This window comes from Lissotriton helveticus, chromosome 1_1 (genome assembly GCF_964261635.1).
Source record: "Lissotriton helveticus chromosome 1_1, aLisHel1.1, whole genome shotgun sequence".
In the NCBI taxonomy this organism is placed as follows: domain Eukaryota; kingdom Metazoa; phylum Chordata; class Amphibia; order Caudata; family Salamandridae; genus Lissotriton; species Lissotriton helveticus.
The window spans coordinates 1,704,195,755-1,704,221,665 of record NC_136057.1 but is presented as its reverse complement, the minus strand read 5'-3'; the positions used below and the strand labels follow the sequence as shown (position 1 = coordinate 1,704,221,665).

General features: G+C 46.5%; 1 protein-coding gene across 1 annotated transcript in view; it reads left to right on the top strand.

Annotated features, from left to right (window-relative positions):
- TNS2 (tensin 2) overlaps positions 1-25,911 on the top strand; it is a 345,025-nt gene that overhangs the window by 252,364 nt on the left and 66,750 nt on the right. The window contains exons 19-20 of the mRNA XM_078689072.1: positions 6,755-6,920; positions 23,020-24,140. Coding sequence (XP_078545198.1) covers positions 6,755-6,920; positions 23,020-24,140 — 1,287 coding nt within the window. The remainder of the gene's footprint in view (positions 1-6,754; positions 6,921-23,019; positions 24,141-25,911) is intronic.

Genomic DNA, 25,911 nt, shown 5'->3' with positions numbered 1-25,911 from the left:
GCGCGTTTGTCCTTTGCGTTACTACGTAGACCGAGATCCGAGGGCGGCGTGGGGCTTCCTGACCTCCAGCTTTATTACAAGGCGGCGCAACTGCGAATTTTAGTAGAATGGTCACAGCAGACGTCGGAGAAGCATTGGCTCCATATGGACCGGAGTGTGGCGGGGAGGTCGGTTTGGGACCTGGCTTGGAAGCCTAGGAGGGACCGCCCCTTAAATGCGTACATAAGTACGCCTACGGGTACTGTCCTGAAGGTGTGGGATGCGCTGGTTGGGGACGACCGTTGGACTACGTTCCCCTCACCCTTCACGCCCTTGCACTTCAACCCGGCATTTCCGCCGGCTCAGCGAGAGGGGGCCTTCGATGCGTGGAGGGAGGGGGGATGTAGGGCTTTGACTCACCTGTTCCATGGTCAGGCCCCCCTCACTTTTGCGAACTGCGTGAGGGACTATGGGGTTCCCCAGAATGACCAATACCGTCATGCGCAACTGCTCCACTGGGCCACATCGCCGGGGGTACGGGAGGCAGCCACGCGGCCACCCTCCACTTTTGAGGCCTTCCTGCTACGGACGTCGGTGATGAAAGGGGCTATCTCCTTCATATATCAGCTCTTGCTTCGGTCGGCAGTCTCGCCTAGACCTAGGTATATGGACCAGTGGGAAGAGATGCTGGGGAGAACTGTCTTGGATGCTGAGTGGGCAGCGTTATGGCGGGATATCTCGAAGTTTAATCATTCACTTCACCTCAGGGAAGCCCACCTTAAGACTCTTATGCAATGGTATTTATGTCCGACCAGGCTACATCGCTTTTATCCGGCCGCCTCCGATAAATTTTGGAGGGGTTGCGGGTTTCTGGGGGACTTTCGCCACATCTGGTGGGACTGTCCGGTGATTCGGCCATATTGGGACGAGATTCTCTCGCACATTAAGGAACTGCTGCAGTATCCCATTGAGGACTCAATGGCCTCTGTTCTCCTGGGTCTCCGAGACCCCGGCCTAGAGCATCAGACCAAAGCGGACAAGAAGATTTTGTGGCTGTGCCTGGGTGCTGCCAAGCTTACACTGGCAGCTGCCTGGAAACAGAAGGAGGCGCCGGCAATCGCGCTGTGGCACGCGCGCCTGTGGAAACTTCTGAGTTTGGAAAGAATGGCGGACGTCTTCCTTGGTAATTATAAGAACTTCCAATTCCAGTGGGGTCCGTTGGTGAATTTTCTGTCCAAGGGCTTACCATCCGCGGTCTGTCCCGCGTCCCTGAGGTCACTTCATTTATTTCAGGTCTAATTTTGTTGTCTGGAGGAGGTTTGGTTTGAGTGAGTCGCCACCGTGGGGGGAGGGAGTGGGTGGGGGGGGGGGAGTTCTGTTTTCTGGTATGTAGTTCACCGAGGAGCATGGCGAGGATGTCTGGCCTAGCTCTTTGGCCCTGCCGGACTATGGACATGTTGGCCCGGCTATATGTTGCGCTTGTTGAGAGACTACCGCCATGGGCACATGCCGAGCACTGACTTTGCTTCTGTTATCACGAATTTGATGCTCTGTTGCTTTTGTTTTGCTCCCGGAAGGGTCTATCTCGAGAGGTACTGATTGCTTCCTGGTGAACTTCATATGTGTACTGTTATTTTGAAAATGAAAAATAAAAATTTTACACAAAAAAAAAAGACGGTGAACGTTACAAACTAGTCTGTGACCAGTGATCTCAATATTATTCTTGGTATATATACTGTTAACGAGTGTTAAAGTAGCCCTATATATCAACCTCTCCAGGGATTGTTCTTTGACTTTACACTGAGTGAAGTGATGCCAGAAGGCAAACGCGCAATCTGGATACGCGTTACCTGTGGATCTCATCACTCGGTTTCACTTATATCACCAACCCAAGTGCACTATGCACCCATTTCTTGCCATACAACACAGTTAATATATTTACCTATTTCCAGTGTTTGAGTGCCAACCATTTTAACAGTGGCTCAGTAGATACAAAATGGCGGTGGCTTGCTATAGAGTAGAGTGTTAACGAAGGACATACAGTAAACGCGTGCAAAATCAATAGTCCGGGACTAAGCATCAATGCTAGGAATTTTATGCAGGAAAATATTCAGTGGTGTGTTTTGTTTAATAACTACTAAGTCGTACATACTCACGGATGATAAACAGCTAACAACCTTATCTTAATGCGTTACAAAAACAACAAATGAATGCCAATCAGACAATGGAAGTAGAAACTTTTTTGTGCCTAGTGAACAACTGAAAGAGCATTACAAATCGTAGATTTGAAGCAAAGACTAATGTACCTCTGAGACAGAACACCAAATAATTCGTTGTAGCAATTATGTAATAAGCTATCAGATAAGTCTCAGGTAGTCCAAGTGCACATTCGCCTTCTAAGGAAGTTACAGCATTGCCTTTCATAGAGAACACACCGGTACAAGACGTGTGTAAAGCCGCTACATGGACTTTCATCGATACTTTCACACATCATCACTGCCTACATATCCTGCAAGACGAGGCAGTGTGGAACATGCAAGGATGAGAAACGTGTCTGCTTCTACACCCACCAGGGCCGGCTCTAGGGCGGTGCGACTGGTGCCGCCGCACCGGGTGTTGGCTTCCTGGGGGCGCAGTGTTTGCAAGTTTATTATGTTTTTAAAGCACCTGCTGCTGCATTCTTTTCCTCCAGCAATTACCGGGAATCACAAGAATGTCAAGATAACTCCTGTGATTAATGTTCTTTCTAGTCAGAGATCATTTAGTATAGCTGCGGTTTTGACTTATGTGAAGGTAGTGCAGAGGGTTAATATGCCTGCTGCAAAGAACATGTACCATGTAGATTACAGATTGCATATAATGTAAATAGGTCAGCAGGTTACTGCTTTTAAAAGAGACGTCTCTTTTTTACTAGCAATGTTTAACTTAAAGTCTTAATATAGAATAGTGAGCTATTAACTTTCATCATAGAACTGCTAACACACTGCAAAGTATATAGTATAGAATAATGTTGCAAAAAGAGTTAATTTAGGTAGAAATCAATTTTTATTATTAAAGAAAACTCCCAACTTTGCTGTTTCTTTTTCGACTCTGAGTTTGTGCTTCTCCACACGAGCACTCCTAAACTATACTGCCCACCAGTATGGATGACTTGTAACTTCTACACCTTATAGTCCTCTGGCTTATGTAACAATTCCTATACACTGATATACACACATGATTGATGGTCTCTGTGTAATGTGTGTGTGATGCAAAGTGCTCTGACATCCTTTACTGGTATGGAGTGACGCTATACAACTAATTCAATGCATCTGGGAGAGAGTGGTTATGGAGAGTTGGTCACAGTTAAAGGGTGCTAGTGAGAGAATCCATGGTGAAGGTGGTCATTGGGGGCGCCAACTAACATTGTCGCACTGGGCACCACCAGTGCTAAAGCCGGCCCTGACACCCACTTCGTGTTTAGGAGAAGGAACATCACTGTACCAATGCAGTGTTGATGCACAGCATGAATATGAGCAATAGAGTTACATTGCAAATGTTATGAGGCATTTTCGGCTTTAGAGCTGTGCCAGACTAAAGAAAACCCTGTTCCTTACCCTATGCAGTCGAAATTTCATGGGCCCCCTCGCAAACTATCTCCTAATACGTTTTTAATTTTACCAACCACCAATTTTAATAAACCAATTTTATTACACAAAAGTAAACATTAACAATTATTAATATTATTAAACAAAAAATATATATTTTTAATTTAAATAAACCAACAAAACTTGAAATACTGAATGGGTACATTACCTAAATATAGTATTTTCTCTAAAGCGTCTTTAATGTAAAGTTTTCATTGTAGTTTTCTTTCAAGATCAAATCAACATAATTTTGATCCGTTGTCGCGCGCCCCTAAAAGAGTGAGGCCCATTAGCCGGTACCTACTGTGCCTATTTGGTAATCCGGAACTGCTTTAGAGCAACATCACAGTGAGCTATTTAAGACAAGAAAATATTCAGTGTCAACAGTTTTCACTTTAGAGAAAAATCAAGATAAAATTCCAAGCATAGCAAGAGGCGATATAATTATGCACAGTATGTTAATCTATTGTATTGTATTGTAATTGCATTTGTATAGAGCTTACTACCCCTGATGAGGCGTCGAATCGCTTTTTCGGCGAGTAGCATGCTATTCCGGGACCCACAGAGGATTAGTGTTGAATTAGTGTATTAAAACATGCAAGTACATTTTAAGTGGTGGATATGTTAGTCAGTTATTTGGATTCGGAAGGATGGCAGAAGGATAGAAGAGGAAAGAAGGTTTGTATTTATATAGCGCTTCAATACCCTGATGGGGTGGTGAAGCGCTTTTTTTGGCGAGTTGCACGCTACTCCGAAAACCCATAAAGGATTAGTGGTTAATTAGTATGGTGAAATATGAAAGTAATTTGAGTGGTGGATATTAGTCAGTTATTTGGAGTGAGAAGGATAGCGGAGGGATAGAAGGGAGAGAAAGGCTTGCATTCATATAGCGCCTGTTACCCCTGATGGGGTGTTGAAGCGCTTTTCTGGCAAGTAGCAGACTACTCCGGAACCCATAAAGGATTAGTGTTGAAAATTAGTTTAGTAAAAGATGAAGTCATTTCAGTAGTGGATTTGTTAGACAGTTATTTGGATTGAGAAGGGTTGGGGAGGGGTAAAAAGGAAAAAAGGTTTGCATTTATATAGCGCTTGTAACCCTGACGATGTGTTGGCGAGTAGCACGCTACTCTGGAACCCATAAAGGATTAGTGGTGGAATATGGAATTAGAGAAGTGAACATGTTAGTCTATTATTTTGATTGAAAAGGATAGTGGAGGGATAGAAGAGTGAAGGATTTCTTTTTTTTTGGTCATAGCAGTAGAAGGAGGCTTTTGGATGAGTGAAAAGGGATTTTGGAGAGGAAGAGTCAGAGGGAAGAGTTTAGAAAGCTTTGTTTTGGGGGATCAGTATAGTAAAAGAGGTGTCAGATGATGCAAGGAGGGGTAGAGTAGGAGAGAGTCAAGAAAGGGTTATTTTGGGGAACATAGTAGTGGTATGGGGTTTGGATAAATGAGAGAGTGGGTGTAGAGGATATAATGATAGATGTATAGGGTGAGAGATTGGGTAGTGAATTAAAAAGAGTAGTAGCAAGAAGTTTGAGATGAGTCAGAAAGTTGGGATAGAAGATATATTGAGAGAAGTATAGGCTGAGAAATAGGGTAGTGCATTGGAAATGCTAAATTTGAAAAAAGTGATAAATATATAGATCCATAAGTACATTGAAAGTGTATAGATGCATACAGGAGGTAAGTATATGCAGATTAAAGATATTGATAGAGGTACAGGATGGGAATTAGGGTAGTGCATTGGATATTCTTTTTCAGGAGAAAAGTAACAGATCCAAGTACATGGCGGTACATAGATGCACAATGGAAGCAAATACATGTAGACCAAAGATGATTTTTATTTTTAGAAAATATTTTTTATTACAACATAAATATTGTACATGTTTATACAAAGCAATACACAAAGATAGGCTCATATCTATAGTGAAAATAAATGCTTATGTACAGAGGGACAATTACATAGGGTGGGTATTAATGAATGGGAAAATGGGCTGCGTTCCTGACCCTGGTCCCGACCAATTTTGAACAGGCTCAAACAGGCACTCACCCTTGTCCTCTCCACCCTTATCTTCGACGCCCGGGCTGAGACGCCCTAAGCCTTGGCCGTTTATAGCCCTAGTAGTCAGCCAATACGAACCTTAGCCCTAACACTATCCAATCACAACACTAGCCCTAAAATCTAGAACCAATAAGAGACCGGGACCTTACAGCCAATCTTAGCCCTAGTCCAAGCACCCAATCAGTTTAAAAAACCCTGATCTCTACGTCCAATAATTTAAAAAGAAAAAAATAAGATGATGCAATCACTGGTAGGGAAACTGGTTTTGTAAACTTTTTTAGGAAAGAGACAGCACTAGTCTGCCCCCTTACCACTTCCTGGACTCTGCTCACTGCAATCTGGGGCACAGGTTGGCTGCAACTGACAAGATGGAGGAGAATGATTTGGGGTGCACCCAGCAAAGCCTTAAGGGGCCTGGGCAGGTGTGCCTCCTAGGAGACAGGCAGGCTCAATCCACACTTTGGTAAGGCCCTAACAAACTTGTCCTCTAACAACACTATTTGTATAATAACTTTACTCCCCCTCCTGGCCAAAAAACGAAGTGCATAATCCCTATTAAACACAGTTTAAACAGCTTACAGGCGATTGCTGCTTTCACAGGAGGGAAGGGGAGGCTGGTTTCATTGACTTGTACACACATGCTATATTCTAGTGTGATTGTTAATATCCTTGCACTTGTGGTGTGTGGTTGTGTGTTGGAATAGTCGCGGGCATGGTTAAGTGCCTCACTGGGATCAACTGAGGTTTCAAGCAGTCAGCCTAAATGTTGTGTAGCATGGTTGTTTAATAATGGATGCTCTCTATACAATGTAGAAATATCTGAACAAGGATTGTTATTTTGTGAGTTTTGAAGAAGGTAGTGTAGGAGGGAAGTGCTTCAATCTAGGTACTCCCAGAATTAAATATGTTTGCCTGTAAATGCATTTGTATGTATTTAGAGGAATTCATCTAGCTGTGTTTTGAAAAGGCTGTGTGCTCAAGATGTTGCAATCCTTGTTTTCTACAAAAGTAGAGCCACCTTGGCACATACACAGATTTTCCCTGTTTTTGTAGCTCTCTGAGAACAGTTATTGTCCTTCCTGCAGATGTCCGAACCTGTAGTGAAGCGGTCACCTGGAGAGATGCCCCTGGACCTCAGGTCTCCCTACACTGTCACCACCGAGAAGGGAGGGCTGTCTGCACCCCTCCAAGCGATACATCGGGCCCACCCACGCCTGTGCACACCAGCAGTCCTGTACATAATGCGCCCAGGTATGTATGTGCTCATGACTGGCACAAAACGTTGTTCTTTCTGGGAAGATGAGGTGTGTTTAGGTGAAGGAAGAGCAAAATAACACTTCATCAAGCAGTTGTTTTGTTAGACGTGAAACTCTCTTAAAAAGTATTCTCCCTCCCCTTTCATGAGCTTGTTTAGCCGCATCGCCGCTAGCGGTTTTCCCGCTGTGCGCGGCTTTTTTTAAAAAGCCGCGTTACATGACGAGCTCAGCTCGTCATGAGCGTGCGAGCGTCGCAACTCATGACGAGTAGAGCTCGTCATGAGCGGGGAAGGGGTTAACCTTGGTTCTGATCATAGCATTTAACAGCACTTTGATCACACATGCAACAGCTGGCAGTGTAGCGTGGAATTATTCCTACTGCTGGTTAGAACAGGGCATTCGGTCCATAAAAGTAATTCTTTAAAAAGTGTGGATTCTTCCCACGGGGGGCTGCTGGGGAATAGGTAAGAAAGAGCTGGTCTATTTTCACAATGTTACGTCTAGTGATTAAGATGAAATGTTTGGGAGAAGGGCTTTTTTGAGTAGCAGATTTTGAATGAAGAATGAGAGATATTTATAAAGCACAGCGGTTACCCTTATAGGTGTCCTGGCACTCATGTAACACATGAAAGCTGAAGAGGGGCATAAATGCATAGTTTAAAGGATCTTAGGAGGCAAAAAGAGGCATCTTCAGTAGTTTTCGAAATACATAGTAAGGCATCAGGGTCAACAAATGAGAAGAAAAAGCTTACCATGCCGTGCCGGTATGGTAACTAAAAGCTCTTTTTCTGTTTTTTGCTCGTCGGAAGCACTTCTAGGGTTTACAGTGGGACTCACTTCTTGACGAATGTGTAACTACAGAAGGTGTCTGCTTCTGCCGACACCAATTTACCTTTTTAACCCACAATAGGAGTTATAGCACATTAATCCCATTGGTAAAGTAAGACTTATTTTTACCTTCAAGCATAGGCACATATAATATTTAGGTAAGGGATCCCACTAGCCCTACCCCAGAGCCTATTACGGCTAACATTGAGATCTGAAACGTGTTAGCATTTGCAACAGGTGATTGAGAAATTCTTCTCATTATGCATCCTTGGTTTGTTTTTTAATTCTGCCCAGAGGACCCTTGAATAAAAGGAATCTCCTTGGCTATACATAGAGGTCATCTTAATAGTAATCTGTATCTCTCGCTTATCCAGCATTATTTATTCTGAACTCCCTCTCTTTGAGGCTGAGGCCACCCTGACAGTATTATCTTATTTGGGTAGGAGGAGTTAGCCTATGATAAGGCGTGCACTATAATGTGGGTGAGGCTTTCTCTTCCATTCTAAATAAGACTGGTTCTCTTTTTTAATCTCTTGTGTTATTGCATCAGTTGTGTGTTTGTGTTTTATGTAGGAGGGTGTGCGACAACAAAATAGCTCCGACTCTCTTTTTGTAATGTACAACATTAGCTAACCTGTTAACATCAGCTAACCTGTTAACCATCTCTTGCTCTCTGATGCCTCAAGCAAGAGATGTTTAACGGGTTAGCTGATGTGGAGCGCAGAGCAAGTGAAGGATAGTAGTGCGCTGGTGCTTAAACTTTTGCTAGCGATACACTAGGCCTGAGTTCGTCAAGCCCTTGTGGAAGAGGCAGAGGCTCCAAAGAGACACCTCTTTCCAATGGGCAACCAATGGATTTTTTTGAGGTTTGAAGATAAATGATGGAGTATACATTAGCAGACGGGCAGCAGCATTTGGATAAATTGCACACACAAGATTTGTGATTTTGGGAGTAGGAGAAGTAACAAGTTGCAATAATCCAGTCTGTATCTCATGGAAGCTTGGATCACCATTTTCTTATCAGCTTCCAGAATGACAGGAAAAATATTTTAAAGAGTTTTTGACAAACTGGAGCAAGTAGAAACTGTTTTGGAAAAATGTTGGTAGGAGGTTAGCGAGGGGTCAAAAATAACTCCTAGCTTATAAGAGGATGAAACAGGAAGCAGGGGTGTAGGCAGTTAATCGGTCCACCCCAATGGATTTTAGATAGCTGGGTTACCAAAGACAAGTAGTACAGTTTTAGAGGAATTCAGCCTAAGTGTGTTCAATGAATATCCCTGATAACTAGGGTGAATAGCAATGGTGTAATGTGGAAGAAAGACGAAAGTGATGCAGATTAAACAAGATCACTAAATCCATAGTTGAGACTGCTTCCGTTGTAACCGCCTTATCACACATTGCCGTACACGACATATGAATGCAGGGGTGGTAGCACTGGATCATGTCAGCTGGGTCATTCGTTCTGTTTGGCAATTGGTAATTCTGCCACACTGAGGGATCTCGGCAAATAGGAAAGTTTGAGTCTGTGCCCATTGGTCCACTTGAAGCCTTCAATTTTAGCCGGTGGTAGATTGAGACTGAAATACATCCCATAATGAAAGATCCAGTGCCAGGAAAGAGAGGAGAGTGGTTTAGATCAATCTATTTCAAAACTATACCACTATTTTGTGGTACTAGGGAAGCAGCTGCCTACAAGTACGCTAGTATGTTTTTCGTTATCACATGACATACTTTTCAGCCCTTGTGTGCTAATATAAAACAGAAAGACAATTGTGGCTGATACAGTAAGGAAACAAACAAGAGAAGAAAGTGAGTTACTTACCTGTAACTACGGTTCTTCAGTATTGGTATCTTTCATAGATTCACATGCTTGAATCATCCCTGTCGTCGTAGTGGGAGTCCCACGGTATACTTATAAAAGCAGTAGGTAATGCTTCCTTAGGCTACAATGTAATGAACTGTCACGGCAATAGCCTATCTATTTTCTTTTGTAAAAAAGAACCTAACTTAAGTGGCAGCCAATCAAACGACTGCACCGTGTAGAACACTCCCAAGGGTGGGTCGCATGTGAATCTATGAAAGATACCAATACTGAAGAACCATAATTACAGGTAAGTAACTCATTTTCTTCTCCAGTATTGGTGCTTTCATAGATTCACATGCTTGAATCAGAGTAGCTAGCAGTTGCATAGACAAATGTGTATAGAAACAATCCAATATATACATAGCTACCCTTAGAGGATGGTGGATAACAATATACATGCATATACTGAAACATAGATAAAATACAATGTAGGTATTTATCATCAGTATATAAACCAAGTAACATGAGAAAACAAAATAGCATACTATCATTTTAAACAGGTAAGGACATATAATGCCGAAGGAAAAAGCACCTCTAAGAGTTGAGGCTTACTTTATTGAAACAGAAGACGTAGAAGTACCTGTCCTACTGCTGCTACGCTGTAAGTTGCCATATCCAGACAATAATGCCACATGAAAGTATATGCACTCTTCCATGTACCGGCACAGCAAATCTTAACCAACGGGACTCCAGCAAAAAAGAACAGCAGAAGAGGAAACTGCTCTTGTAGAATGTGCCTTGGCCTTGATTGTAAGCAGTTTACCCACCTTAGTATGACAGAGCTGAATAGTACTAGAAATCCATTGTGCAATAGTTCTCTTTGTGACAGCAGAACCCAGTCTTTGGGACCCATAAGAGACCAGCAGTTGATCGGTTTTGCATAGCAGCTTGGTCCTTTGTAAATTGAATTTAAGGCGCCGTTTAACATCCAAGAAGTGGAGAGATTTCTCTGCAGAAGAAGGATTTGGGAAAAAGGTGCACAGGGTAACAGGTTCATTAAGGTAAACTGAGATGGAACCTTTGGAATTAATTTAGGATTTCTTCTTTGTAAAACGTAGTCCTCTGTAAATCGTAAATAGGGTTCTCTTGTGGTGAAATCTTGAATTTCACGTAATCTCCTTGCAGAAGTAAGCGTAAGAAGCAATGCCACTTTCCAAGTGAGAAACTTGCGCTCAATTTTGTGTATTGGTTCAAATGGTGGTTTCATTAGTTGAGACGGGACCACATTATGGAGGCCAAATGGAAGGAAATTTCCTGAATAACCCTCTCATGAACTGTTTGATGATGCGAGGGAACAAAGGGAAGAAGCGTCGGAAGTGCATCTGTATCGAGGGATGGCTGCAAGGTAGACCCTCACTAATGCACACGCCAGTCCTGATTTTGCCAAAGAGAGTAGATAAGGCAAGATTTGTTCTGGAGATGAGAGATGAGGGTGAATGTCATTCCGAAGGCACCAAGAGCAAAAACGTTTCCATTTTAGTCTGTACGTCTGAGTGGTAGCCTCAGCTCTAGAATTGGACAATATATCCCTACAGTCCTGGGGAATTACTAAGCCTTTGAACTTACTGAATTCAGATGCTAAGCATGCAACTGAGGAGAAGCTGGGTGGGGATGCAGTATTTGTTCTTTGCTCGTGATCAGTAGGGTCGTTGTTAATGGCAGGCAATAAGACTTGGATTACGATAGCAGGAGTAGCTCCATGAACCAATGCTGGTGGAGCAGTGAGGATTAACTGGCACAGTTCCCTTTTCATTTTCATTAGAACTTTGGGGATGAGGGCATGGGGGAAAACAGTGCGCAAAGATTCCTGACCATCTTATTGAAAACACATTCCCCCATGACCCCCTCTGAGGTTCTCTGCTGGCGCAGAACCATCATTTCTAGTTCTCTCGAAATGCAAATAGGTCTAAGTTGATGGTTCCCCATTTCTGGAAGATGGAGTCAAGAATTAGCTGATAAGTTCCCACTCGTGATTTATTTGACCTAATGTGCTCAAGGTGTCTGCCAAGTTGTTTCTTACGCCAGGGAGATGTTCCGCCTTGATGGTTATGTGATGCCGTAGTGCCCATCTCAGTTCCTTTGAGCTTCCAAAGATAGAATTGGAGACCTCGTTCCTTCCTGCTTGTTGAGATAGTGCATACAGGTGGTATTGTCTGTACGAATGAGGACTGAAGATGCTCGTATCCTTGGGAGAAATTGCTCTCAGTTCCTGGAAATTGATGTGCATTTTGAATAGAGAAATATTCAATTTGCCCCTTATTTGACGGTGCTGAAGGTGTGCCTTCCAATGAAGTAGAAGAGAAAAGAATGTCACTCCACAGAGAGATTGTTGGCGGACTACCACCAAGGAAGTGCTTTCCTCAAGACCATGGTGATATGAATGACATCCTCAAATGATCTTGTTATCTGAAGCCATTGTCTGTCCAACTGCTCTTGAAAAGGTCTTATCCTTAGACATGCGTGAGGCACTATGAGGATGGCAGAGGACACAATGCCAAGAAAGGACTCGAGGAGATGGACAGAAGCGAACTCTCTTTTGTATAGACTGTGAGCTAGAGCTAGTATGGTGTTCTGTCTTTCTGTGGATAAGAATGCCTTGTTTTGGAAGGTATTCAACGTTGCTCCGTGAAACGTTATCCATTGTGAAGGTGTGAGAACGGATTTTGGATAATTGGCCGCTAGCCCTAGAGAGCGGAACAGCTGTAGGCAGAAGGAGATGGCGTCCGAGGCCTGATGAAGAGAAGGAGCCTTTACTAGCCAATCTTCTAGATATAGGAAAATCTGCAGGCTTCTTATCCATAGGTACGCTGCCACGGGAGCGAGACACTTGGTAAAAACCTGAGGAGCTGAGCGGAGGCCGTAGGGAAGCACTTTGAACTGATAGTGCGCGCCTGCCACAGTGAAACAGAGAAATCATCGATGCTTGGGATGGGTAGGGATATGGAAATATGGGTCCTGTAAATTGAGGCTGGCCAGAAAATCCGAATGGTTCAGGAGTTGTAATATCTCCTGGAGAGTTACCATGCAAAGGGTATTTATTGAGCTTTCTGGGGTCCAGAATGGGACGCCATTCTCCCTATTTCTTCTTCACAAGGAAGAAAACGGGATTAGAAGCCTCTTCCTCTTTGAGAGCGCGGTACACATTCTATTGCATCAGACTATATACATCAGACTTTTGCACACACCTTTCCCCTCCTGAGGCGGAAGCCGGGAGGTCTCTTGCTTTTCCTTTAATTTTAATAGCATTTTCGTGATTTTACTCGTTTGCCACTTGTGCCTGCTAATTGCATTATTTAGGCTGTAGCAGTGTGTAGAGACCCCCCAGCGCTCAGCAGCGCTTTAAAAATCATCTTTCCCCCCTCCCTGCAGCTCCGGTCCCACCCTCGGCTGAGTGTTGACGCCGAGGGTTGGGCGCCGGTTTTGGCGGCCATCTTGGGTCAGGCTGGGTTGGGGAGGCTATAGACAAGCGCTATAAAAGGCGCCAGTGACCTGGAAAGCGGTAACATCAGACTTTTGCACACACCTTTCCCCTCCTGAGGCGGAAGCCGGGAGGTCTCTTGCTTTTCCTTTAATTTTAATAGCATTTTCGTGATTTTACTCGTTTGCCACTTGTGCCTGCTAATTGCATTATTTAGGCTGTAGCAGTGTGTAGAGACCCCCCAGCGCTCAGCAGCGCTTTAAAAATCATCTTTCCCCCCTCCCTGCAGCTCCGGTCCCACCCTCGGCTGAGTGTTGACGCCGAGGGTTGGGCGCCGGTTTTGGCGGCCATCTTGGGTCAGGCTGGGTTGGGGAGGCTATAGACAAGCGCTATAAAAGGCGCCAGTGACCTGGAAAGCGGTAACATCAGACTTTTGCACACACCTTTCCCCTCCTGAGGCGGAAGCCGGGAGGTCTCTTGCTTTTCCTTTAATTTTAATAGCATTTTCGTGATTTTACTCGTTTGCCACTTGTGCCTGCTAATTGCATTATTTAGGCTGTAGCAGTGTGTAGAGACCCCCCAGCGCTCAGCAGCGCTTTAAAAATCATCTTTCCCCCCTCCCTGCAGCTCCGGTCCCACCCTCGGCTGAGTGTTGACGCCGAGGGTTGGGCGCCGGTTTTGGCGGCCATCTTGGGTCAGGCTGGGTTGGGGAGGCTATAGACAAGCGCTATAAAAACAGGCACTAATGGCTCCGCGCAGCGGACGTGATCTGCGGACGCGCCGGATCTGCGCCGGAGTCGTGCCAGAGTCCTGCCCGTCTGCGCCCGTCCGTGCCCAGGCGGGCCTAGGGCCTGCCACCATGCCCCACTTATTGACGCCTCTCACCACTAGGTTCCAATATGGGAGAGACGCCCTTATCGCCTTACGTCCGCCCCACCCTACTAGTTGTAGCTTTGCACAGATGGGGACCATTCCATTTCTACCGTGCAGAGCTTGTTCCTCCGGCCAAAATTCAGTGGCGGTGAAATCCGTTCTTTCCATGGCTCCACTAAACTGCCGGTCCTTGCCGAGCCATGCCATTGAAATCAATTCACTCATTCTGGACCACGAGCTTGATGTGCTGTTTCTGACTGAGACCTGGCTCTCCCCCAGCTCTGGCCCTGACATGGTCAGAGCACTCCCCCCAGGCTTTCATATACTCCACCTTGATAGACCTAAAGGGAGGGGAGGAGGAACTGCAGTTCTCTACAGAGACACGCTCGCCTGTAAGATCCAGAATGGAGGGGTGACTGATTGTGAGAGCTTACAGTTCTCCCTTCGGCTGTCACCTACAGTGTCTTTGGTAGGCTTGTTGATCTATCGCCCTCCCGGACCCTTGGGCAGTTTCCCTAACTCTCTCTTGGAAACTACTGCACTTCTTGCCTCTTCAACTGCCAACTTTGTTGTTCTCGGAGATTTTAATATCCATCTTGAGGACCCCGCTAATGCCACAGGAGTCGATTTGCTCGATGATCTTAAATCTTTTGGAATCAATTTGGCCAACTCGGGCGCGACCCATGAGAAGGGCCATCTGCTTGATCCCTTACTTTCTAATCTGGATCATCTTACTCCATCTCCTGCTCTTGCCCTACCTTGGACAGACCATTATTTGGTGTCCGCATCATGGCAATTCGACAGCCGAGCTGCGGTGGTCCCACGGGTTCACACCCTGGAGAGAGCCTGGTCGAAGCTCCCTGTTGACACCTGGGCGGCACACTTGGAGGCCACGCAACCCTCTCAGGGAGCTAACCCGATAGTCGCTGATGCGAACTTCCATACCTGGCTCGTGGATTCTCTGGACACTCTCCTACCCAAAAAGAAACAACTCACGAGGGGGAAGAGAGTGGGCTCGGCACCTTGGTATTCATCAGAATTAAGAACCCTGAGGAAAGGATGCAAGAGGCTAGAGCGGTCCTGGAGGAGAGACTGGAGTGAGGCGAGTCGTATAGAATATCGTGCGGCCCTGAGCAGGTATAAATCCGCTATTCGGGTGGCAAAATCAGGATTCTTTGAAGAGCGTATTGGCTCTGCGGCCAACTCTTCCAAAGAGTCATTCAGGGTCATTAAGGAGCTTCTCAATGCCCCGATCCTCAGGTTCTCCACGAGGACCCTCGCAAAAAATGCACAGAACTGGCTTTGTATTTTAAAAGCAAAATTGACAACATATTGGCTTCCCTTCCCCGGCTAGGTGAGGTCTCCTCTTTGGAGGACAATCCCAGCTCTCAACCTGAGTCACAATTGGTGGAGCTGGCCTCCCTCGGTCCAGTCAATAAGGAGGAAGTCTTGTCGGTGCTAAGATCTATGAAGAGCGGCTCCCCGAAAGACCCAGCACCTATTAAATATCTTAAACAGGTGTCATCCACTATCGTCGGCCCTGTGACGGACTTGATAAACCTGTCTCTCGCCCATGGGGTGGTCCCCCCCAGTTGGAAAGGGGCGGTGGTCAAGGCTCTTTTGAAAAAGCCTAACCTCGATCCCGCCGATCTTGCCAACTTTCGGCCTATTTCTTTGCTGCCGGGTATCAGTAAGGTGGCTGAGAAGCTGGTGAATAGCCGCCTTTCCAACTTCTTGGAAGCCAATTCCCTCCTGGGCGACTCCCAAACGGGTTTTCGCCCCGGTCAGGGGACCGACACCGCCCTGCTAGCGGTCGTGGAGAATGCTAGGAGCATGCTGGATTCGGGGGGATCAGTGGCAGTGATCCTCCTGGACCTCAGCGCTGCTTTTGACACCGTGGACCATCAGGTGCTTCTCCAACGGCTGTCGGGGGTGGGAGTCACGGGTTTTGCCCTCAAATGGTTCACCTCCTTCTTGGAAGGTCGTACATTTGAGGTGTGGGAAGGCCAGGAAAAATCATCTTCTACCCCTCTCCAGTGTGGTGTGCCACAGGGCTCTTCGTTGAGCCCTACCTTATTCAACGTTTATATGGCCCCCCTGGAGAATGTGGTACGGCCGCTGGGTATTAAAATCATCAGTTACGCTGATGATACTCAGCTGGTGGTAGGCCTTTCCCAGTCGGCGCACCATCCCGACCGGCTGCACACGTGTCTTGGAAAGATCTACACGTGGATGTGCAACTCAGCCCTAAAGTTAAATGGCTCCAAAACGGAACTGATGCTGCTGGGGAACTCCTCTCCATCTTTGTCCCCCAGCAGCTGGCCAGACTGTCTGGGACCGATGCCCCCCCCAAGCAGGAGATCAAGAGCCTGGGGGTACGGCTGGAGCAGGACCTATCGTTTAAAACCCACGCCAAAAAGACGGCTGGCGTGTGCTTTGGCCTGCTCCGTTCAGCCCAGAAGATTCTGCCCCTGCTCCCAGTGGCCACTCGAAGGCTTCTCATCCAGGGACTTATCATCTCGCGGCTGGATTTCAGCAATGCGCTATTCCTTGGCGCACCCGAATCTACCCTGAACAGACTGCAGCAAGTGCAGAACGCGGCTGCCAGGCTTTTGACGGGTCTCCCTAGGCGTCAATCTGCTCGCCCGGCGCTGAGGGCACTGCACTGGCTCCCTGTGAGGGACAGGGTGAAATTCAAGTCACTCTGCATCGCCCACAAAGTTCTGCACGGGGTAGGCCCACCCATTCTGGAGGAGATGGTCCAGCCCTACAAGGCCTCTCGTTCCCTTCGCTCTGACCACCAGCATCTCCTTCATGTTGGCAGGGTGAAAAAGGCAAGAACTGGTGGCAGAAGGTTCTCAATAAATGTGGCCTCCTTGTGGAACTCATTGCCCCTACAACTGCGCTCCGAAGCCAGTCTTCTCAGGTTCCGTAAACTTTTAAAAACTTTTCTGTTCTCCGTTTAATCCCTGCATCTTTTTTAGTAGTGTTATGTTCTGATAAGCGCTGGGATGCCTATTGGTAACCAGGCGCTATACAAAACTCAGAATAATAATAATAATAATATTGCTCCTTTTTGGAGCATGATCAATGCCCAGGGGCGGCTGATGACATTTGAATTTGGTGAGGCGCAAAAGTTGAGGATAAGTGTTATGTCGATAGCGAGTGAGCCGACTATCATAGGAGGGACTCGAGGGGAGAGGGACTTGCAAAGTGTGTGCAAATCGAGCATTTTACAGCAAATTTGAGAGGGCAAGAATGTTTATAAAGCAATTCTGAAGGTGTAGACTTGAAATATGCAAATACATTACAAAATACCCCATATCTTACAGCACTAAACATATCCACCTTTGACAGTAGTGTACACATAGTAGTGCAACATGTAAGGTTTTAATTATCTTACCAGGTAAATACTACGCCCTTACCACATTCCTGATGAACGAGTGTAGTGCATTTGTGACACTTGTCTTCTGCTACCTTTGGATTTTACACAATCCCTATGATTTCACAGCATTGATGGCAGCACCCCCACTCTGAAAATTGTTCCAGCACCCTTGCAGCCTTCAATTATCGCAGCCCAGATCAGTAGACCTTGAGCCGGTGCACTTTCATTGTGGGCCAGTCTGCCTCCAAGTGGAGAAGTGCGGCTCAATGGTTAGAGCGGCAGACCCTGATGCAGAAGTCTGGCCCGGGACCAGGGTTCAATTCCCGCCTCGGCGGGTCTTGGGCTCAATTTCCTCGGACCTCATAATTCTCGCCTCGTGCCTATTCTAATCATGAGTCCCACTCTGCAACTCTGGGCAATAGCATGCTTAATCTCCACAACAGCCCCAACAACGCTAGGATGCCTGGTTTCACCTTGAGGGTGCCCAGGAGTGGGCACCTCACAGGGAAAGGCCAGGAAGGGTTCCTCAGCGGTATTCGTACAAGCGCCGAGATGCCTCCGGGTAGTCGTGCGCTATACAAGTACGTAATTATCATTTATCATTATCCAAGCTGATTGCAAACTGAACAGTAGCGCTCCCTGCCCCCACCAATCCCCCCTTTTGCACACCCATTTTTGGTTAAATGATTTGGTCAGAGTCACCCGAACAGGCCAAACTAACTTGGTTCACACACCCCAGCCCACCCCAGAATCTGTGATCTGACATTTGATGTCATCTGGGTGTTGCTCTGGTGAGCGCGGGGGCCCAGTCACAGCGCCCAGGAGTGCGAGGGCTCCACTGCACCTTGGTTATATTCCTGTCTTTTGCTACCTATCAGGGTTTCAAGAGGAAAGGTAATTTGCCTCATTTGCATTAGAGCCCACGCCAAAATAGCCAAGATGCGGTGGTACTTGAATTAAGTATGAGTCAGAAAAGGGTATGGGACAGAAAGCATATGACAATTACCGCTCGGGACGAAATCAAGGCGAAGGAGGCGGGGTGTTGCTCCTTGTACTTTCTGTAACGGGACAAAGTGCCACAAGTTCATTATTGAACTTTTGTTAAAGACAACACGAGGTAGTAGAGCGAGTGTTGCCCGCTGTGCACGGTGAAGCCACCGACAGATGGGCACATCACTGCTCCTCCTTGTGCCACTGATCAGTGAAACCCGGAACCTCCCTTACTATGAAAATAATTTCAGAGCGCACACATTTACGCCTCTGGGTGTTACAGTTATCTCTGTGGTTGGCAGACTCCCGGGGCTGGTAAAAAATCTCACCTGCTTCTGGTGCGTGGAGGATGCCCAGGAGGCGCAGGCTCCTGGGGCGGGGTGCTGCTGCCCTGCGCTGCCAATCTCGTCGTCCTTGTCTCCCTCCTCCTCGACCCTCAGCACTTCATCTTTGGCCCTGAGATCCTCCACTCGAACTCCTCAGTGGGATGGAGGCGTCCCGTCTGCCCACTGCTCTTCGACTCTCTCTCTCTGCCCTCTGTGCGTCCTCTGCCCACAGCTCTTCAGGTCTCTTCAGCCCTGCGTGCCTCATCTGCCCTCCGCGCCTCACCTGCCTTACCCTTCTCCGCCGCCTTCACAAACGACTCTGACTGGAGTGGACTGGCACCCCTCTCAGTCAATCCTGCGACTCAGGGCATGGTTACTTCTCACCCGCCTGCCCATTAGGAGACCGAGGTTTGAGCCTTTGCTCAACCCTCACTCTCCTAATGGCCATGCGCCAGCAGAGCAGACACTAGTGCGCACGAGTGGACACGGCGCAAAAATTCGCCCTTCGTCCCCACTCATGCGTACTTGTGCTGCCCTGGTCTGACATGTCAGTCAACATGACGCGGACCGCCCACCCCCTTCAGACTCTGAAGGGGGTGGGCGGTCCAACGTCATGCTGACTGACATGATTGTCAGTTCTCCCTCTGCATTTTTGAACTCAAGTAAACTAATTACTTAAGTTCAAAGACGCCGAGGGAGCTGCGGGCGGAGGGGCTACGCCCCAATGCCCCGATGGACGCACCGCGCCTGTCAATGCCTCCTTCTTTAGTAACTGAAGATGGGATGGTAGAGATTTTTGATAAAGAGGAGGAGGTGGTGTTGTGACAAACTCCAGGATAGGACCATATTTTATTATATCCAGGACCCATTTGTCTGTGGTAATTTTTTGCCATTGACTAGGATAAAGAGAAGTTCTTTTGGTCGAGATGATAGCGGGAAGAGCAGCAGACTGCGAGACCTCGTCACTGTTTTCTGATATTATCCCTTGACTGACCTTGTTGTTTCCACCTGGGCTGTCTGGAGTAAGCAGCCTGTGGTGAAGCATGTTATGTTTGTTGATTGTGGTAGGAAGGGTGAAATGTGGTGTAAGCCGGAGGTTGATATTTCTGGTAACCTCAGTGAAATTAATAAGCTCCTCTACCATGTGCTCCACAAAAAGGGGTCTTCCTGTATTGGAGAGTGACCAAAGTTTTAGCTATTTCGGTGTCCGCCTTAATTGTCTACATGGCGTCATCAAAATTTTTGCCAAAAAGCGCATTGCCATAAAAAGGCATATCCAGTATTTTGCTTTGCACCTCAGGGTTGAAATGTTGGTGCCTTCAGTCACCCTTGATGCCTAAGGACAGCAGTTCCAGTGAGCTGACGAAAGGCTAGAGAAGCCACATCCATAGAAGCATCTATTATCTCAGATGCACCTCTCTCTCCTTCCTTGCCTCTAGTTTTTTGTCCTCCGGGAGGAGGTCCACGTACGGAGCAATGTCGAACCACATTTGGCAGTCGAATCTTCCTAAAATCGCTAGCTCATTAGCCTCGCGTAGAGTAGTGCCTGAGGTTGTGGTAAACCTCTCGCAACTATTATAAAGGCGCCTCCCCTCCTTGTCAAGTGGTGCAGTGATGATCGCTGAAGGATTTCTTGATCTTCGTTGGGCAGCTTGTGAAATAACAGAATCTGATTTCAGATGCCCTACCAGAAGAGCTAGTGCTTCAACAGGAACTTTATATTTTGTGTCTGTCCTGAGCAAGACTGGAATAACCGTAGCAGGTGTTTTCATGACTTTTAAACCTACCTCCCAAATATGATCTATAATGGGTATCGCTCTCACAGTCTTTCTAGCTAAATCTTTAAAATCATAAAGAAAACAGTCAGATTTCTTGACTGTCATTGACAATTAAAAGCGTGAAGCTTTTCTTTCCATTAGTTTCCAATGTCCTTTGGCAGAGAATCCGCTGTTTGAGGAGATGGAGAAGCAGGTGTTGAAATAACATAGTCCTCCCACTCATTACCGGTTTGCCTTTCACCTTGAGGTTTCAGCCTCCTCAATCTCCCCATCATCAGAGGTATCATGTTGTTGTGAAGGTAAAACAGTATCCGTCACAGGAGACGTCATGGAAAAAGGCTCAGACCTACTTTGCCAGTTGTGGAGGCGTGGGCAGTGGTGGTGGAGGAGCACTTAATGAAGGGAAACAAGTTTGGTAGTCATGCAGCATGTCTTGCAGTTCTTGTACTAATGCCACAGGAAGGTGGACCATGGGCTCATAAACAGGCTCCATGTATTGCATTTTTGCATGTGGTGTATGAAAGTCCTGCTGATAGTAACTTTCATCGTCGTCCTCATCATTGTACTGATATTTGACGTGAAGCTGAGAGAGACTGTGCGCAGGACCAAACATTCCATCATCATCAGAAACCTCTGAAGGATTCCAGAAAAACGCCTCATCGATAGTGTCGTCGACGAAAACTTTGTTGATGGGTATAAAGGTGTTAGTTGCAACGTCGACGGTTGTTTACGGCCAGGTGTAGGATACAGCATCATCAGCTACTTCGATGGCAGCGGTGTCTGTGTCGTCGACGAGGACATGATAGGAGCAGAAGATGAAATCGTCGTCATTATCGTCGACGATTCAGGAACGCTCATCGTTGATGCGGTCATAGACGAAGCGGTGGTCCTCGACAGAACCAACGTCGTCAACAACAATGTTGATGTCAACGAGGAAGTTGTCGTCCGAGTCATCATTGATGAGGAAGTCACTGACGGAGATGGTATCTCAGTCGTTGCTGGAAGCGTTGTAGGTGGGGCCGCCAACAATGGCACTGTTGTATATGTTGTTGACAATGCAATTTTCTACGACAATGCAGAAGAAACATGTCCCGATGGTGATTTTTGCATCAAAAGGGACCCAGAGGACCGTGCCGTTGACAATACAGGCTTTATTAGTGACTGTAATCTTCATGGATAGTTCTGAAGATGTTTTTTCTTGTTTAGACGTCAGTTGGCTTCTCTCCTCAGTAGGAAATGAATGCTTTCCTTTTTGTGAGGTATCTACAGTTTCATGACAAGACTTTTTGTAAGCCTTTTTTCTAGAAACCTCAGGAGATTTGTGGGATCTTTCTCTCCTTTTAGATGTTTCCTGAGAGGCCTGTGAGGTAGAGCTCTCCTCATCCTCAGAGACAATATCAGACTTATTTTTCAGTCTCTGAAGCCAAATCAACAATCTACCCTTTCTATCTTTAAGTGTTTTGGTTAAGACGGTTTAACAAGTCTTGCAGTCCCTTACCTTATGCTGAGGGTAAAGACAGGGGATACAGTTCTTATGGGGATCTTCAATATGCAGTCTCTTCTTACCACATGTTCCACACGACCTGAAGAGACCTTTCTTTCAAGAATCCAACATTTTAAGCACAAATCTGGTAAATTGAAGAAGAAACTGAGCTGGGCTCAGGGAGACTCCCTGTCACACGACGAGTGGTAGAAAATCTGAGGAATGTACCTCTCTTGGGAGTGTTCTACAGGGTGCTGTTGCCTGATTGTCTGCTACTTACGTTTGGTTCTTTTTTACAAAAGAAAATAGAAAGGATATTGCAGTGACTGTTCATTGTATTGTAGCCAATTATACTATTATCTACTGTTTTTATGCGTATACCGTGGGACTCCCACTACGACGACGGGAATGATTCAAGCATGTGAATCTATGAAAGATCCAAATACTAGAGAACTAGAAATTTGACAGGTTGAGAGAAGAAAAGTAATGACAAAGTAGCCTCAGGACAGGAATTAGGCTTACTGGATTTAGCAAAAGGAACCTGTCAGGAACTCAGAAATAATGCTAATAAAGAAAGTGAGAAGTGACCCAAAAATGATGTGTTCGACAGAAGAACAGCAGAACCTGAATTACGACCAATTCAGAGAGAACCAGGAATTGAAAGATGTAAGAAAGCCAAGAGTGCAGTCAGTTCTGGGAGTAAGGTACACAAGAAATGGGTAAAAGAGCCAGGAATACGAATAGCTAATGGAGGAAAGGCAGAGGACAGAGTGATGAGGCAGGACTACTGTTGTTTGATAGATGAACGGACACAGAAAACAGGTGAAATAACCAGGAACATGCTTGGCTGATGGAGGAATGGATACAGGAATTAGGTATGAGAACCGGGAATAAGATTTGTTAAGGGACTATTGGACCTAGGTAACAAGCGAGGGAATGAGGAATAAGCGCTGCAGATGGGCACTGGATTTTAGAATCAGGTTCATGAGCCACCATTTTCTCTCACATCCATCACACACTTATTGTGTCGCGTAGAGGTTGAGGGGGGTCCAGGCCTGGGTTTGGTTGGAGGAAATGTTCTCCTGGCTCTGGTTGAGTGTGGTCTAGTTGCCTTTTTGCTTTTTACATATCTTTGTTTCTCTGTTGCAGTCTTGAGACCTCAGCTACTGGACCTGGAGCCCCACACCTTCAGGAAGGATCGCTGAAGGTCAGTCCAGAGCGGGAGTTAACACCGAATCCAGTGAAGACCCAGCCTGCAGTTGTAGGACATCCCTACTCAAACGTCTCTAGCTTGTTACAGCATCCACAGCAGGCAACATTTCTTTCCCCCAGTGACAGGACGGGTGGCACCCACTCACATTCACCCCCGCATGGACCCAGACGCCCATCTGACTCCCAGTCACCATCGTGCCTGCAGACTGGCACTGTGGCATCATCCCCACCCTCGCCACATGACACGTCAGGCTCTCCAAGGCTTCCCTCACCTGGCAGCTGTCGAGCAGTCACACCTCAGCGGACACCTTCTGAAACCAATGGACTCTCACCATGCCACTCCAGACCCAAGCTTCTGACCATCCACGAGACAGCTCCGCCGACTGCTGTTCATATGAATGGGTCGGGTCCATCCCATGTACCCAGCAGCTGTGGTGTTGCTTCACCGGGTCTATGTCCCAGCAGGCGTTTAAGTGAAGACACAGGCACTGAGCCACAACACAGCTCAGACAGACCAATTTCACAGCCCAGCAGCCCTGGCATGTTGACATCAGTCAGTCGGCTGACCATTTCTGAACCCACGTCTGTTACCATTCAACAGACTCAGCCATTTCCAGAAAAGACTGCCAAACCGGTGTTCAGCGAGAATACCAGATCATGGACTGGTAATCCTGAGACATCACGGGTGTCAAGAGAGCCCAGCGGAAGCCCTGATGATTCGCCCCTCACGCCTCGTTCCCTGAGCGCTCAGATGCCATTCTCCATGGGAAGCAACTCTGACATACCGTCCTCACCTACGCCATCCTTTCCCATCACCACGGCTTTTTATACTGGCAGCCCCCAGTCTCCACCTCCCAGCGCAGGAGGCCCCGTCCAACAAAACAGGGCAGTGGCTGCCCCGCCGCAGCCACCACTGCCTGAGAAGCGGCACCCATCTTTGTCTAGCGACAGATCCCTCTCTTTGGGGAGTGTGGAGAAGACCTCGACATTGGCCCGGAGTCCGGGTCCGTCCCATCATGTGACCTTCTCCCTATTGGAGTCTGCAGCTCCTCCATCAGGTGCGTAGACAGTCTTGATTGATGGAATCCATCATTTAACTTTGGTGCATGTACCAGTGCAGAGTGAAAGGCTGCTTTCATTATGTAACCACCCCATGACGCTCTCTGCCTCACGCAACTCTCACTCTGGCTTACATCTTGGTTTTAGGTTTCAGTGCACACGAATAACCTGACCGTATCAAGCGTGCAATCTATTTATGTTTACAAAAATGTGCAATATACAAAAAAATGGCAAAAGTATACAAAATATAAAAATAATGGAGTGGTATAGAAGCCAGGCATCCCAGCCCTGGCCTGCACTCCTTTTTAGGTGACTGTATATGTGATCATGCAAAATGCTCTCACTTACAGTGCAAGACAGCTAATAGATGAAGGTGACTGACCCATTGCCCCATGCTCTATGCTGTGCTGGGCGAAAGCAACATTTATATGACACCTTAACAGACCAATTATGTGAATGTATTAATATTATGATTCTTGTGGAATTTGGAAAACACAAATGCTGAAAGAGCTATAGCTTTCTCTAGGCCAGACATAAAAACAGTATTAGGTAAATAGGTGGAAATATTTAGTATAAATCACATTTACGTTTAAACACTTTCAAAAACACTGAGCTGGAAAATATTTAGCTGAAAATAGGTTCTCAATTATGACCACTACCAGAATGTATCACTGCTGACTTGGGTCTAGCGTCAAAATTAGTTAGGACTGGAATAGTATATGTGACCTGTTGGAGACATGGCAGGACAAGGTAAGGGCCAAATTCAAAGTTCTGTGAATTTGTCAAATGTAAAAAAAAAAAATTGCAGCTTTAGAAACTTTTTACGAAACATTGATAGCTAATTCCTAACACTTTTGTATGTTTTATTTAAAAATATATAGGTTGTGTTTGGTGTGACATTTTCTACTTATTTGTTTTCGAACCAAGAGCCGAATCAGCTAAGAATTGGGGTGCAACATGGATCACAAATTGCACGCTACTTGCTGAGTACTGATTCTGATTTTGCTAACCAAACTATGTACCAGTAGGCCGGTTTGCCAAATTCCCATTCGGAGTGGGTTGCAATCCAACTTACCTCAAGAATATTACTGAGCAAGGTCTCAAATAGCAACTCACTCCGACTGGAGGCCCTCACATGGATGCTGGCCTACAATAGCCGTACAAAAGGGGGTGGTAATGGACGGAGCATCTGAACCAATCAAACACTCACACCCAGTCAAAAGATCTGGGTTTAATCCATCACCGTTCTTAAGCCCACTCTGCCACCCCAGTTCAGACATGGCTATATGCAAATCAGTCTGACCCTGTGCCTCATGGGAACAGTCCAGCCCGAACTGCCAAGCCATACCTTCCCTGGACCGGAAACAAGCTTCCGAGGACCGGTTTCTGGCATAACAGCCGTCTTCAGCCCGGCTTGCTTGAATCCAGTGGCAAAGTCAGCAAGGGACTCACGTCTGAGCATACCTTGCCACACTTATGGCGGCCAAAAGCGGTACAAAAGGGGGTGGTAATGGACGGAGCATCTGAACCAATCAAACACTCACACCCAGTCAAAAGATCTGGGTTTAATCCATCACCGTTCTTAAGCCCACTCTGCCACCCCAGTTCAGACATGGCTATATGCAAATCAGTCTGACCCTGTGCCTCATGGGAACAGTCCAGCCCGATCTGCCAAGCCATGCCTTCCCTGGACCGGAAACAAGCTTCCGAGGACCGGTTTCTGGCATTACAGCCGTCTTCTGCCCGGCTTGCTTGAATCCAGTGGCAAAG